The sequence below is a fragment of the Symphalangus syndactylus genome, chromosome 2, assembly GCF_028878055.3.
Source record: "Symphalangus syndactylus isolate Jambi chromosome 2, NHGRI_mSymSyn1-v2.1_pri, whole genome shotgun sequence".
Classification (NCBI taxonomy): Eukaryota; Metazoa; Chordata; class Mammalia; order Primates; family Hylobatidae; genus Symphalangus; species Symphalangus syndactylus.
In genome coordinates, this window is record NC_072424.2 from 5624367 (window position 1) to 5640173 (window position 15807).

A 15807-nucleotide genomic window follows, 5' to 3' on the forward strand; every position below is an offset into this window, starting at 1 on the left:
TTAGGCACCGTCCCAACCGTTTCAGCCCCAGGGACTGGTTTCGTGGGAGACAGTTTTTCCACGGACTGGCTGGGTGGAGGCTGGTCACAGGATGAAACTGTTACCACCTCAGATCATCTGGCGTTAGTTCGATTCTCACAAGGAGCACGCAGCCTAGATCCTTGGAACGCGCTGATCGCAATAGGGTTCACGCTCCTGTGAGACTGGAATGCAGCTGCTGATGGGACGGGAGGCGGGGCTCAGGTGGGAGTGCCAGTGGCGGGAGTGACTGTAAATGCAGATGGAGTTTTGGTCGCCCACCCACTTCCTGCCCTTCAACCTGGTTCCTAACAGGCTCCGCAGCCATCCTGGGCCCTGGCCCCGGGGCTGGGGACCCTGCATGAGGGGCTGGATGGTGCTCATTTTGCAGAACCTGGATCGAGAGTCTGTCCCAGTATGCCATGAATAACTGGCTGCGCTCCGCAGAGATCGGACAGGAGATCCAGGAGGCGTGGATCGTGCAGAACGCCGTGGTCTACGTCCTGAACCACAACCACCACCTGATCCTGGCCGGGCGGCAGAAGGAGCTGGTGGACGCCCTGTGCCACCTCCTGAGCATCGTCAAGGCCACGGGCCACAGTGGGTGCGTGTGGGCTGTGCTGCGTTCACGCCAGGAGGGGCTTCTTCCCTCGGGAGACCCCGGAGCAAAGGCAGGCAGCTGCGCTCCATGGCCCTCTGTGTCCCAGCAGAGGAGGGTCGTGGGCACCCGTGCATCTCAGGCCTCCTACTGTGACCTGAGGACTCCGCACATGGGATCGGGGCGTGGCCTGCGGGGGCCAAGGTTCCCTCTGACAGGCGTGTCTCCCAGGGACCCCGTGATGCTGGTGACGCTCTGCAACACCTTGGCGCGAGGCCTGGTCATCAGCTGGATTCCAGTCCAGGCTGCCGAGAAGTCCAGGAAATTCATGCGACCAAACGCGTTTCACAGCCCACTGGATGCAGCAGCCATCTCCAAGATCAAAACAGCGGTGGAGGTACCACCTCCATGATGCCGAGAGAGAGAGAGAGAGAGGAGAAAGAGGAGAGAGAGGAGAGAGAGGTGCAGAGAGAGAGAAGAGAGGAGAGAGGGAGGTGAGAGAGAGAGGTGAGCAGAGAGAGAGGAGAGGAGAAGAGACAGGAGAGAGGAGGAGAGAGAAGAGAGAGGGGAGAGAGGAGAAGAGAGAGAGGAAAGAGGAGAGGAGAGAGGAGGAGAGAGAAGACAGAGTAGAGAAAGACAGAGAGGTGTGGGGGTAGGGGGTAGGGGTGGAGGGAGAGAGCAGGGAGCCAGCCGACCTGACACAGCCCTGCAGACATGGAGCTGGAGGCTGGGGCTGAGCTGCTGAAGGCTCCGAGAAAGGCCCTGGGAGAGCAAACTGCCTTCAGTGGAGGCGACAGACGTGAGAACAATTTAGGAAGTAAAACGTCAGGGGCTCCAGTTACTGGGAAATAAGGCCAGGGCTGGAGAGAGGAAAGCAAGACCCGTGGGTGGGTGTGGGGCCTCCCCTCAGGGCGGGCTCCAGGCCTAGAGGAGAGTGGAAATAGAACCAGAAGTGGCGATTGGAACAGCGAGAAACAGGGACCGCACCACCCACACATGCAGCCGTCCCAGTAAAACGCAGCAGACTCAGTGTGTGGGACGATCCTAGTGGCCCAGGCAGATCATTTATCCCATGGAATTTGGATTATGTTGTAATCCAAAAGGAAGATAAAAGAAATAGTGTTCTGGTTGACGGATGTTGCAGAAGTGTTTGATGAGCCATTGCCCATTTCTAACTCAGAAGAGCCTCAAAGAACCCGAGAGAAAGCCGGTTTCCTAATGAGTCAAGGGAGTTTCTCGGGAACCTCATGGAGCCTGTGTGTGGAGCACCCACAGTGGGGCCGGGGCAGGGAGGCCTTGAGTGTCTCCGCAGGGGCACAGGGTGGGGGAGCTGTCCCCACCGTTGCAGGAAGACTTTGTGCTAAAGCTCATCCTGCACGACCCTTTCTGGGCTGTGGATAAAACCGCAGGCTGGAGAGTCTCGAGTCTGTGGCACAGCACTCACAGCGCTCACGGTCAGCTGCGCCAGGCCAGAGCCAGAGAGGGCCCTGGTGCTACCAGCTCCCAATGGGGACAGCTGGCCCCGGGCAGTCAGGACCAAAAGGTCTTGAAACACATGAGACCTCAGGCCCACAGGGGGCTGCACCACAAACCCAGCAGATGAAGCCCCACCCCCAGACGCTGAGGACGCAGCTGCACACACACGGAGGCAGCCACCACCTGGCCTCCAGTACGCCCCAGCCCTCTCACTCCTGAGCTGTCTTAGGAACACCTGCTCCTTGCAAAACATCTCGGTAGCAGGAGCACCAGCTGTGGCATCAGGTGCGGTACCAGCTCCCAGTGGGGACGGCTGGCCCTGGTCAGTCAGTGTGGGCCGGCCAGGAGCACCGGCTGTGGCATCAGGTGCAGGTCATTCTTCTGAGAAGGGACAAGGGGCCGGCTTCGGGGACCTACAGGGATCAGGCTGGAGGCTGCGGAGGGGAGGGCGCCATGGGCGGCTCAGGCAGCTGTGGGTGCAGCTGAGCCTGCTGCGGGCCCTGGGAGGCGTCTGGGGGATGCAGAGGAGCTTCCCTCTTAGATGTGATGATGGCTGGATCCAGATGCTGAGAGGAAACGCCAGCACTGACCTGGCAGCCCGGGAGCACGGAGTGAATGGCGGAGAGTGTGAGGAAGCCAGCTTGGGCAGTGCCTGGACCAGGCACGTGCATAACCCCGCTGGGAGCCAGGTGGTAAACAGGGGAGTCAGTGCTCCCCAAACACATTCCGCTGGGTTGTCTGTGTGGAACTTGACAAGTGTTTGGAAGTTTATCCAGAAGGAAGGATGGAGGGGAGGAAAGGGAAGGACGCTGCCCAGTAGGAGGTGTCTGTGCTACCAAGACGTTTTGCAAGGAGCAGGTGTTCACAAGACAGCGAGAGATGGGACATCCCTGGGTTAGCAAGAGGTCACTCCTGGTGGCCAGTGCTTCCTGCACCGGGCGAGGCTCTGAACAAGGACTCACTGATCCTCACGACGACCCATAGACTGGGTTTCATTTCTACATAGAGATGAGGAAACTGAGGCACACAGCATGAAGAAACTCACCTGGTCACATGGCCAGCAAGACAGGGAGCTGGGGCGCAGCCCAGAGGCTCGGGGCAGCAGCCCACATGCCTGTCCCTGCAGGCAAATCACGTGGCAGATTTCATGCCCCCACTTTCGGGGCTCCATCCTCACTGTCCCACCCCCAATTGACACCAGCTGCAGTGGGGGAGGGGTGCTGGCTCAGCTGCTCCTTCCTGCGGGGTCCCAGGCCCATGCTGTGGGGACAGCTCAGGAGTGAGAGGGCTGGGACGCGCTGGAGGCCAGGTGGCGGCTGCGTCCTCGGCGTCTGGGGGTAGGGCTTCATCTGCTGGGTTTGTGGTGCAGCCCGTGGTGGGCCTGAGGCCTCGTGTGTTTAAGGCCCTTCACCGGCTGGATCAGGAGCTGGGTCCATCCATCTTTTAATGGTTTGGATCTTGGCTTAAGGTCCCCTGTTGAGAATTCAGTTTTCATGACCGAGAACACGTCTGTCCTAGGTCTGCGAGTTTGCCCTGAACCTGACCAACGGGAGTGCGCCCGAGGAGACGGTGCCCACCAGCACCCGGCAGCAGCTCATCGCCACCTGGGTCAAGGCCAAGCAGCTGCTGCAGCAGCAGATTGGGCCACGGCTGGGCACCGAGGAGCAGGTGGGCGCCCCTACCCACATGTGGGCTCCGAGGCCCTGTGGACATAGAGATCCGAGACAGCCGGGGGTGGTGGGGCCCCGGGACGACTTAGCTCCAGATGGAGCCATCGCGGACAGCCTGGGCACTCCCTTTTCCCACTGAGCTCACCGCCGCTGGCTGCCCTTGAGTGCGGCACGGGGCCTCCTCTGCCCACCCATCCACGGGGTCTGAGCTGCTGGGCCTGTGGGGGTGTTGCCCTCTCCCGAGGAGGAGTGGGCCCAGGGCCGGCCCCATGAGCTCCTGGAAAGCCGGATGGAGGAGGGGCCTTGGAGCCTGGCCAGGAGCCAGGGCCTAGTGGGGTCCAGGGAGGCGGGGAGGGTCCAGGCGTCGACCTGCCTGCCCCAGGCAGCCACCATGTCAGGCCCACTGGTCCTTCCCTCCTCGGGGGTCGCCCAGCCGTCAGACAAGGCTGCCTCACACTTGGGGGCCGCATGGCCTTGGGGCTCCTCATTGTATGAGAAGATGACCTGCAGGTCAACAGTTACAAAAAACAGCCTAAGGTATAAACGCTCCCAATTCCATGTTCTGATTATTGCCGTAAAACTAATATCTCGCAGTGTTAAATTCATGCATATTCCAGACTCCCCCCGCACCCTTGGGCTGATACACTCAGGGCATCCTCCCCACCAGGGCACCAGTGAGGATGTCAGCTTGGTGACCAGAGTCCTCGTTGCCTTGGAAATGTACTCATGCAACGGTCTGGGCCTCATGGACTTCACTGTCCCCTCCCTGGCCCAGGTAAGTGTCCCTAGGAGTCCCGGGAGGCCAGGGGCCAAGAGGCGAGGACGCTGAGGCTCTTGCCCTAGGTGGCTGGAACTCAAGCCCCATCATGCATGCTCACCCCCACTCTGCCCTGCTCTCCTTCACCTCCCAACGGAGCCACGCCCCCTCCACACACTTCCTTCAGCTTCATGCTCGGAGCATCCCTGTCTCCTGGTATGAGGCAAACGCTGTCTGAGCGGACCCTCCGTGTCTCACCCAACCCTGAGCCGCTCAAGGGCAACCAGGAGCTGCACACGCCAGTCCTGTGTCCAGGACACCCTGTGGGGTGTGGGAGCTACAAGGACATCAGGGGCCCTCACGGGCATGGATGTGGCAGCTCAGCTTTTGTGGCACAGTGGCCCTTCACAGGCCACGCCTCTGTTTAGAATCACATGCGCTGTGTGGTCCGTGGGGGCTGCAGGCCGTTGGAAGGTCGTTGTCACTAACACGGTGCCCCTTCTCTTGCTACCCACCGGAAGTTGGTGAAAATGGCTTCTGAGTGCAACTGGTCGGACCCCCTGGTGGAGCTGCAGACCCTGACCCGGCTGACCCACTTCGCCCATGCGGCACGTGACCATGAGACCACCATGGCCTGCGCCCACAGGGCTGTGGAGATGGGCATCAAGTACCTGAAGACATTTGGGCCGTAAGTAACCCTCATGACTGAACAATTTCCCCCAAAACGGGCAGGGAGCGCGGGCCTGGGCCTCAATCACAGATCAGGGCCCGTGTGAGAGCCCCACCAAGTCCCCAAAACGGGCAGGGAGTGCGGGCCTGGGCCGCAATCGCAGATCAGGGCGCGTGTGAGCATCCCACTAGGTCTCCAGGCCCAGTCCAGAAAGCTTGCCACAGGCCTCAGCCACGTGCACAGGCAGCCCCCGTCCTGCCAGCCCCGTGCCCTCATGGACAAGTCAGCAGTGGCCCCGTGGAAAGCTGGTCAGGAAGGGTTCTGAAGTCACGTGGGCCTCAGCAGGAGGGGTGTGGCCTGCTGGCCGCGTGTGCATCGGAGGCACAGAAAGGGGGGCCTCAGCCTTCAGAGGCTGGGACAAAAGGCCACAGATGGGGGCACTCCCACCCCAGATGGTTCCTGCTCACAGTTCCGGAGGCTGGAAGTCCCATCGAGGTGTGGCAGATTCGGCGTCTGCCGAGGGCCCCTTCCTGTCTCACAGACGGTGCCTCCCACTGTGTCCTCACATGCGGGAAGGGGCAGGGCTCTCTGGGGCCCCTTTCATAAGGGACTAACCCTGTTTGTGAGGGCTCCATCCCCATGATCCAACCCCCCTCAAAGGCCACCCCAACACCATCACTGTGGGGGTGAGGATCGCCCAGCATGGGAACTTTGAGGGGACACGGACACTCCACCCATGGCAGGTAGAAGGGAACTTTGAGGGGACACGGACACTCCACCCATGGCAGGTAGAAGGGAACTTTGAGGGGACACGGACATTCAGCAGGTAGAAAGCTGCCATTTCTAACGACATACAGCTTTGAAGTAATTTTGAATAGACAGATATGCACGCTAATTAAATTTGAAAATAAGGGTAATTTCAATGAAAGAAAATGGCCTCTAACTTGGGTCCCTCGCTCGCCCTCCAGAGTCAGCCGTGCCGCCAGGCCCTCGTTGTCAGCATAGCCGGACACAGAACATTCCCATTCTTTAATTTTCACAGATCTCACTTTTAGTGGCTTACCATGTTCCATCCAGTTGAGCAATTATCATCCCTAGTCTTTCCCCAATTTTTGAATATGAGGCTGTTTTCCATCTGTTGCTATTGTAAATATTCCTGCAGTAAAGGTTGTTTTCCTTGAGGTTCTTTTTGGCTAATTTCCTGGGTCTAATAATCCTGGAAGATGAAACCACGGACCCAAAGGCTGTAAAGATGTTTTCTGTGGCCATATGGCCAGTGTGGGCAGCACCTGCCAGAGCCAAGGAGTGCCCCAGGCTCACGCCCCTTCTTCCCACAGCCCTGCCCACCGGGATAGTTCCAGGGCCTGTGTCGGCCACGCCCGTGGGGATTCGAGGCCAACATAGGAACGTGCTGAGATGCCTTTCACGTTGGCAACTTTCACGTGTCCAGGGTCTCCTGGGTGCTCAGAGGCACAAGCAGGCCAGTGCTCAGGACTGGCACCATGTACCAGGCCCCCCGTTCACTCAGTGCCCAGGACAGGGCATCATGTGCCAGGACCCCGTTCACTCTTCTCATTGCCCAGGATGGGGCATCACGTGCCAGGCCTCCGTTCAGTCTTCTCATTGCCCAGGACGGGGCATCACGTGCCAGGACCCCATTCACTCTTCTCATTGCCCAGGACGGGGCATCACACACCAAGACCCCATTCACTCTTCTCATTGCCCAGGATGGGGCATCACGTGCCAGGCCTCCATTCACTCTTCTCATTGCCCACGACGGGGCATCACGTGCCAGGCCTCCGTTCACTCTTCTCATTGCCCAGGATGGGGCATCACGTGCCAGGACCCCATTCACTCTTCTCATTGCCCAGAATGGGGCATCACGTACCAGGATCCCATTCACTCTTCTCAGTGCCCAGGACGGGGCATCACGTGCCAGGACCCCGTTCACTCTTCTCATTGCTCAGGATGGGGCATCATGCGCCAGGACCCCATTCACTCCTCTTATTGCCCAGGACGGGGCATCACGTGCCAGGACCCCATTCACTCTTCTCAGTGCCCAGGACGGGGCATCACGTGCCAGGACCCTGTTCACTCTTCTCATTGCCCAGGGCGGGGCATCACGTGCCAGGACCCCATTCATTCTTCCCATTGCCAAGGACGGGGCATCACGTGCCAGGACCCTGTTCACTCTTCTCATTGCTCAGGACGGGGCATCATGTGCCAGGACCCCATTCACTCCTCTCATTGCCCAGGACGGGGCATCATGCACCAGGACCCCATTCACTCTTCTCAGTGCCCAGGACGGGGCATCACGTGCCAGGACCCTGTTCACTCTTCTCATTGCCCAGGACGAGGCATCATATTCCAGGCCTCCATTCACTTCTCGGTTGGCAGGCACTACTGTTCCCAGGCTCTAGAGCAGGAAATGGGCAGACAGAGGCCAAATTGCTCCTGAGGCCACCCAGCTGGGGTGAGTGGCAGAGCTGGGACTGAACCCAGGTGATGGGCTGTAAGCACTGCCTCGGCAGGGGTGAGGCTATGAGTGCTCAGGAGGCTGCCAGCCCTGCCAGGAGCCATGCACCTGGGACCCTGCCCTGCTGGCCTGGTGCTGCCATGCGTGGTGCCCCACGTTCACCAGGGGGGCTGGAGGGAGAGCGTGGCAGCAAAGGGCCGGAGCAGAGTTGGGCTGGAGCCCAGTCCCGCCGTTTTCTCTCTGCCAACATCGAGGGGCTTTTCATTGCGAATGATCTTTCTTCCAAAACAGTATGGACAGGATTCCGTGCCAGGCCCCCCTCTTTGGCATCCCTCTGTTGGAGGCTAGAGGTTACGTTTTCCCTGCGGACTGTAATAAAAATCAATTTGCTTCCAAAAGGAAAACTCACCTGCTTTGATGTCCCTCCCTGGCCTTCCTGTGCAGGTGGGGCCGGGGGTGCGTCCCCAGCCCTACAGCTCGGGTATAAGCAGGAGATGCCTGCCACCCACCCCAGCCCCTCAGGTCCTGGATGTGTTGAGGCTGAAAATACATCTGTCTGGCTCTGGACATGCTGAGACACCAGGCCGAGATCAGAGGAGCAGGAAATAGAACTGCCCCAACCTTCTCAGCAGCCACCACTTGAAGCAAAAAGAAAATAGAACGTTCCAAGTGGAGGTAATTGTCAGCCTGGAATTCGAGCTCACCCAAACTATCACATATCAGGTCAAAATAAGCCATTTTAGACAAAAGGACCCAGAGACTGTACTTCCCATACACCATTTTTAGAAAGTTTCTTGAGGATATGATCCAGAAAAACAAGGAAGTAAACCAAAAAAAGAAAAGGAAAGATATGTGGGATTCAACCTAGAATGGTAGTCGAGAGCTGTCCCCAGATGGACGCTGTGCGGAGAGAGCTGCCTGACTGCAGTGGGCGGTTCAGGAGGACCCTGGGGAGGGCGGGGAAACGGAGTCCTTCGTGGGACGAGTGGGGACAGTTCAGAGGGGCACACCAGTTAGAGAGTCCGGGAAACCAAGTCATTTATAGCCGGACTCTCCAGTGAGAAACGTGGTGTTCACTGATATTCCACTTTTAGGATTAACTTGTTGACAAAGAAAGAAGCATTGTGACAAAAGGAAAGGATTGATTTTGACGATACAAAAGTGAAGGAAAAGCGCAGGTAACATACGCTGGTAGAGCAGGAAGGACGAGCTAAGGGAGGTGTGGGTGTTGTGGTCCTCACCGGGAAGGTGAGTCACCAGGGTCACAGTGGGGACCAGAAGATGAGAGGCTGGCGTGACGTCGTAGGTGCCAAGGTGATAGATGGGGATTAAGTGTCATGCGGTCACTGGCCACACAAGTCAGTTGGAAGGGGCTGCAGGGGGTCTGAGTGAGCTGAACTGCATTCATCCTCGTAAGCAGCCTGTAGGTCGAGGCTGCAGCAAGCTGTGATTGTGCCACTGCACTCCAGCCTGGGTGACACAGCGACACTCTGTCTCCAAACAAAACAGAACAAACATTATTTCTAACAGAAATAAACTACAAAGTCAGCATCATAGAGGTGATGGTGCAGAGTGCTGCTGCATAAAGCCTCCTCATAACTGAGTTACAATTACTTCCCCAAGTGTGGAGGGCACAGCGGCACACAACAGGAGGATGTGGGGCTAGGTGCTCTGGCCGTGCCACTGCTGTGTAAATTGACTTAAAAATCATTTTTTCTGTTAAATTAGCTAAAGCTGTAAATTTATATATATGGTGACAGGGAAAAGGGGAGGTCATATGAGACTGGAAAAATTGGATTTCCATGTTAGGACTTTTGGAAAGTCCTTTGTAGACCATTGCTGTCCTCTAGTGGCACTTAGTGTCATTGCACCCAGCGGGAGCCCCTCTGCCCTGGGTGCAGTGTGGGTGCCTTTCCACCAACCATGGGTGGGTGCTCCTGTGTGCAGGCAGCCTGGGTGCCAGGAGACTGGAGAGACCCCGCAGGCGTGCTGCTCAGTAGGAGATGATGTGGTCACCTCGCTGGTCACTGTCAGAGCCACAGGCCCTTCCCCAGTCCAGCAGGACCCATGCCCACATCCAGCAGATGACCAGCCTTTGTAAGAGATACTTTAAAAAGTTTACACGTATTTCAGTTCTTCATTCTAATTTCTTTCCATTTTGAAAATTATGTGTAGAAACTCTAGCATTGAATTTGCCACAGAGAAGCTTTTATGATAGCATTTTACACTAATAGCAAAAATGGCTTTCCATTCTCGGTGAAAAGCACAGCAGTTACTAATCAGTTCATATTCTCAATTGTGAATTGTGGTTACCAAATCAGTTTCGCATTTATGCTATTAATGTCAAGGAATATATATTAATAAATTTCATGTAGATTATTAAAATACACACCAAATGGGTAAAGAACAATAGTCTAAGAATGTTATTTGGACCTTCCAACTCAGCTTAACATTTTTATGTAACATAATCACCAACAGTGATTTTATATATATTTATATATTATATATCCATTATGTATAATATATTTATATTTAATGTTGTTAATTAAATTTAAAAGTCACCTAGTCCTGGCCTTGAAAGCATAATGGGTATCATACTCTTGTGCTGTGAAAAAGAAAAACTGTAAAACTTGAAAATATATGTGAGACAGTTGTTGTTAGCTGTTGGACAGCAGGCAGCACAAGGCAGCCATTCTTGCTAGAAGGAAATATCGGAAGTGGGCTCCGCATTCTGCCTAAGGGAACTTCCCACGCTGCAGCCTGGGGAGGGGGCCCAGATGGAAGAGTCGTGGGGAGAAACGGGTCAGGGCTTGGCCCAGATGGAAGAGTCGTGGGGAGAAACGGGTCAGGGCTTGAGCCCCAGATGGAAGAGTCGTGGGGAGAAACGGGTCAGGGCTTGAGCCCCAGATGGAAGAGTCGTGGGGAGAAACGGGTCAGGGCTTGAGCCCCAGATGGAAGAGTCGTGGGGAGAAACGGGTCAGGGCTTGGGGCTGCAGCAGCTGAGGTGTCTAGGACGTGACGCGGGCAGGTGGGGTGGGGCCCTCGTTCTGTGGAGCCACCCGTGAGTCTGTGGCCTGCCTGGTGGTAAACTTTGTGTGCACAGGACTCGATTCCAGGCCTGGCAGAAAACAGGTATGGAGGGGTCTGTAAGCTGACAAGATGCCAGAGGCCATCCTGTGCTAAGAGAAGTTGGAGTTGTGACCAACTCACATCAGGGCATACCTCACTGAACTCCAGGCATTCAGAAAGACACGTCTTAGCAATGGGGCGAGTGCAGACTTGCACCAACAAAGCCTAAACATCTCAGTAGGATGAAGCTGAGCCACCAGTAATTAACTGCCTGTCAGAACAAAACCCAACACTTTAAAGGAAGTGGACACAATCCACACTTTCAGCAGCAGAGCCCTCACGACGTCCAGCATAAAGTAAGAAATTACTAGATGTGTGCAAAAGCAAGAAAATGTGGCTCATAACCAAGATGAAAAAAGAGCAGAATAGAAAAAACAGCCAATGGACCCAACTGTGGTATATGTTGACATGAGCAGACAAAGAGTTGAAAACAGCTGCTGTCAATATAATCAGATTTTCAATGGAAATAACTAGTGTACAGACAGGAATTTCAATAAAGAATGGAACTGATAATAAAATCACTGAATGGAATTCCTAGAAATGAAAAATAAAGTGTCTGAAATGGAAACGCCACTGGAAGAGCATATCATCAGGCTGGATACTGAAGAATGGTCAGTAACTTCGAATCCAGGCCAGCAGACTATGAAAACCGAAGCACAGGGAGAAAAATGGAGAAACTAAACGAACAGAGCTTTCCGTCTGTGACCCGTGGGGCCATAGAGCTTTCCGTCTGTGACCTGTGGGGCCATAGCAGGGGGTCTAACCTGAGGGTAACTGGAGTCTCAGGAGGTCAGAGGCAGCAGGGGGAGGCCAAAATACACACATTTGAAAACATAATGGCTGAAAATTTTACAAGTTGAATTAAAAATATCAACCTGGAGATGCAAGACTTTCAAGGAACCCCAAGTGGGATAAACGCAAAGAAAACCACACCTGGCTCCATTGTGGGGGAATCGTAGTCACATTGCTGAAGACCAAAGACCGGGAGCAGATCCTGGAAAGGAGTTAGCATGGGGACGGATTTGTGCATACGGGAAAACCAGGGCAAGAATTGCTGCTGGCTTCTCATTCGAAACGATGCAAACCAGAATACAAAGGACGACGGTTTTTAAGTGTTAAAAAAAGAAAACCTGTCTGTCTAGAATTCTATATCTGCCAGCAATAGGCCTCACAAATGAAGACAGAATCAAGACATTTTAAGATTAATAAAAGCTAAGAGGAGCCATTCCCAGCGGATCCTCAGAAAAGGACATGCTAGAGGAGATGAGAAACACCAAAAATGGTAAATGTGGGGGTAAACATAAAAGACTTTTTTCCCTTTCAGTTCTTAAATTCTTTGAGAAACACTTGACCTTTTAAAGCAAAAATATTTGCTTTTCCAAGGCAAATATTTAAAGCTAAAATATTAGCGATTCCGAGGGCTCTCGTGCCGTGCGTGACGTGGAGTGGGACTCAGGTGACGTAGAGCCGTGGTTGGTGAAGGATGCACACTGCAATCCCTAGAGCAAATACTAAGAAATGGAATAAAGCAAAGAGATACAACGAAAAATCTAATAGAGAATATGAATTGGGATACTAAAAAATATTCCATTCATGCAAAAAAAAAGGGAGGAAAGGAACAAAGAACATGTAAGTCAAAAGGAAAGCAAGGAGCAAATGGTGGGTTTGACCCTGGCCATGTCAGTCATCCCACTAAACGTAAATGAACCAACACTGCAGCTAAAATGCAGTTTATCTCACAGCACATAGGAGCAAGACCCAGTGATAAACTATGTACAGGAGACCCTCTTCAAATGTAAAGACACAGATTAAAGGTAAAAGGACGGGAGAGAGGCACTCTGCAAGCACCAACCACGAGAGAGCTGGCGTCCGGTTAAACGGCCCAGGCATGCGATCCGAGGTAGACATTTCTCATAAGAAAGGATTAAATCTCAAGAAGACATAAAAATGCTAAATGTGTGTTCACCTAATAGCAGAGCTTGAAAACACAGGAAGTAAAGCATGGATGCATCTACGATTCTAGCTGTAGATTTTAACATTCCTCTCTCAGCAGCTGACAGAACAAAGTAGGGGGAAGTCACTGAGGCTACAGATGGAAGGAACAGACTTCACTCATTGGCATTTATGGAACACTCAACAACTGCATAACACAGATCAAAATGTTTAGGATGGCAGTACCCAGGAAACTGAGCTCTCCTTCCTGCCCTGCCCAGGTCGCCATGCCCGCCTGAGAAGGTGGTTTCAGCTTCAGACCACCGGCTTGCATTGGGCACTGCAGGCCCGTGCAGGCCAAGGGGCAGTGCCTTCCTCCTTTGACTCCTTCGGGACAGAGGGGCAGAAGCAGCTGTCTGTTCCTGCAAGCAGGTTCCTGGCTCTGCGACCCTGGCCCATGAAGGGAGTCTACCCGTGAGCCAGCATCTTTCTCATAGAATAAATCTGGTGCCTCCTCTGAGCTGAGCCGCAAGGGTGTGCTCCCCCGTCCATGGCGGGAATCCTGCCTTGGTGTATGTGGCATTGCAGCCCCAGCCACGGCAGCCCTGGAGCAGTGAACGTCCAGGGATGAGGAGCCGTGGAGCTGATGCTGCTGTTGACACCCAGGAGTGTGTGCCCGGCCAAGCTCTGGGTGCAGAGTGGACCTTCTGAGGCCAGACTTCCATGTGGGCCTGGGCAGCAGGGCCTGTAGAGGAGAGAGGCCCCAAAAGAGGGGCTAGTTCTGTGGATCTGCTGCTGCACAAGGCCCTCTAAAGATTAGTCATTAAAAAAACAGTTAGCGATTCTGCCCCATGGTTCTGGGGGCTGACTGGACACAGCCAGTTAGTTTTGGGTTGGGGTCTCTCATAAGGTTACTGTGAGAGTCAGCGGGGGCAACAGTCTTGAGGGTCCACTGGCTGGATGTCCCCACAGCCCACTCCCACCCTTACCACGTGGCTGCCAGCTCCATGGTTGAGAGCATTCCCAGAGTGGCTGTCTCCGGCGCCCAGGCCACACGTGGGCACTCCAGGCCTCAGAAGACCGGGGCCCCTTGCCCTGCATCCCTGCAGTCTGGCGAGTCCCTGAGGCTGGCTCAGATTCGGGGAGGGCGGAGCCCTGTGCACATGTGCTTGTGGGCCAGGAGGTGCCCCATCTTAGAATACCACCTGCGTGGTCCACAGATCAAGACAGTGACCCAGGGAGGGAGGACCCGAGGTGGGCCACAGTGGGCTCCCTCCTCACTGGCCCCGTGTCCTGCAGCGAGGAGTCCCGGCTGGTGGCAGAGATGCTGTGCACGGCCACGGCCATCCAGGGCAGGAGCATCATGGAGAACCTGAAGGGCCGGAAGCAGCTGCGGCTGGTGGCAGCCAAGGCCTTCACGGAGAGCGCCAGGTGCGTGGCTCTAAAGGGGCTGGGGTGGCGCTGTGGGGGCTCTGTCCCTCCCCTGCTGTGCGGGACCCGTGTGCTCACCAAGGCTGAGGTCCGTCCTGTGGGCCCAAGGGAGAGCTCCTGCCAGCAAGGGCGAGGTGGACGGTGTGGCCAGTTCAGGGCACAGTCTTCAAGGAGGTGCGGTGGCCCCCTCTTGCCCTTGTACCCGCCTGGGCTCCTACTGCCTGACCTTGGTGGGGGTCTGACCCTGTGCTGCCCGGAAAGGCCCACTGGAGAGGATGCAGCAGGGACGCCTGAGCAAGCCACATGCCCAGGAGGGAGCAAGCGCGTGGATGGGCCCTGGGCGCCCGACCTTCCTGTCCTTCCCGGTCCAGCATCTCCAGGTGGGCCCAGGTGGAGCCACCGCATCATGACCTGCCCTCTTTCAGGTTTGGAGGCATCGCGGGCAGTGGTGCCCTGGTGATGCTGGCCGCGCGGCACTACTGGAACGCCTGGCTCCCACTCCTGTCCTCAGCCGTCTACAGGAAGAAGGCCAAGGGTGCCCTGAAGAGGATCATCGGCATCATCAACAAGACAGAGGCCGGAAAGCAGGTGCGCCAGCCCCGGAGGGGGCTCCTGACTCCCACTGAGGCCTCTAGTGGGTCTTCCGGAAAGGACTGGAGAGACTCCCAAAGAAAGACAGACCCCACAGGCCTCCCAGAGGGTGCACCAGCACCAGCCAAGGAGGGGAGGGGGTTAAGGGGGGCCCCCAAGTCCCAGCACTGCGGGGCCCCTGCTGGACTCGGGGCTCAGCCCTGACCTCCCCCAGCAACACACATGCACTGAGGGGCTCTCAGCCCTGGAGACACAGCAGGGGGTAGAGAGTGAGGCCAGCACAGTCCCTGCCTTAAGGGGCTTGGATTCTAGGCAGGGAGGACAGGCCCCACCTGCCATGAGAGAGGGTGGCCCTGAGGAACAGCACGCAGAGGGCAGGGCAGGGCAGGGGGCGGGGGCTGGGCCACAGGTGCGTCTGGAGGCTTAAGGCAGAGTGGGGTGGTGGGGAGCGGAGCCCCCAAGGCCCAGGGGATGGGGCAACCCAGGGAGGACGGTTGAAGGAGAGGGGCCGTGTGGACCCAAGAGTGCACCTCCTTCTAGGGCTGTTGGAGGGAAGCTAGGCCTGGGTCCTGGGTGGTCCTGCAGGCCTCTCCAAGAGCAGGAGCCTGGCCAGCTTCTCCCTGGGCGCACACTGGCAGGACAAGCCTCGGCCTTGTGGACTGGGCTTCCTGAGCAGGCTCTGGAGTTGGTGAAGGCTTCGTGCTCCTGGCTCACAGGTCTGTGGATGCAGCTCCCTGCTGGGAGATGGGGAGGCATCCCCCTCCTCCTGGAAGGAGGCTGAGACTCTCGGGTTGGGGTCAGTCTTCAGACCAGGGCTGAGCCAGACCTGCCCACTCTGAGCTCTCTTCTGCTGGTCTCAGCTGTAACCAGGAATCAGGAGTCAGCCACAGAGAACTCACAAAATGGAGCCCTTCTAAAAGAAGCAGAGCTGCATAACCCAAAGCTCCAGTGGGAGGAGGAGGACAGGGGAGTGGGGCACAAGACAGCAGGCACAGACAGTGGGCGCAGCCACAGAAGCCACTGCGCTAGATCCTCAGATGCATGCCCAAGGCAGCTTCT

At 56.0% G+C, this 15807-nt stretch overlaps 1 protein-coding gene across 1 annotated transcript in view; it reads left to right on the forward strand.

Annotated features, from left to right (window-relative positions):
- The window catches only part of CFAP46 (cilia and flagella associated protein 46), a 114598-nt gene that overhangs the window by 25353 nt on the left and 73438 nt on the right, over positions 1 to 15807 (forward strand). Inside the window, 7 exon segments of the mRNA XM_055245020.2 lie at positions 410 to 622; positions 848 to 1013; positions 3611 to 3760; positions 4430 to 4537; positions 5041 to 5207; positions 14026 to 14157; positions 14583 to 14745. Coding sequence (XP_055100995.2) covers positions 410 to 622; positions 848 to 1013; positions 3611 to 3760; positions 4430 to 4537; positions 5041 to 5207; positions 14026 to 14157; positions 14583 to 14745 — 1099 coding nt within the window.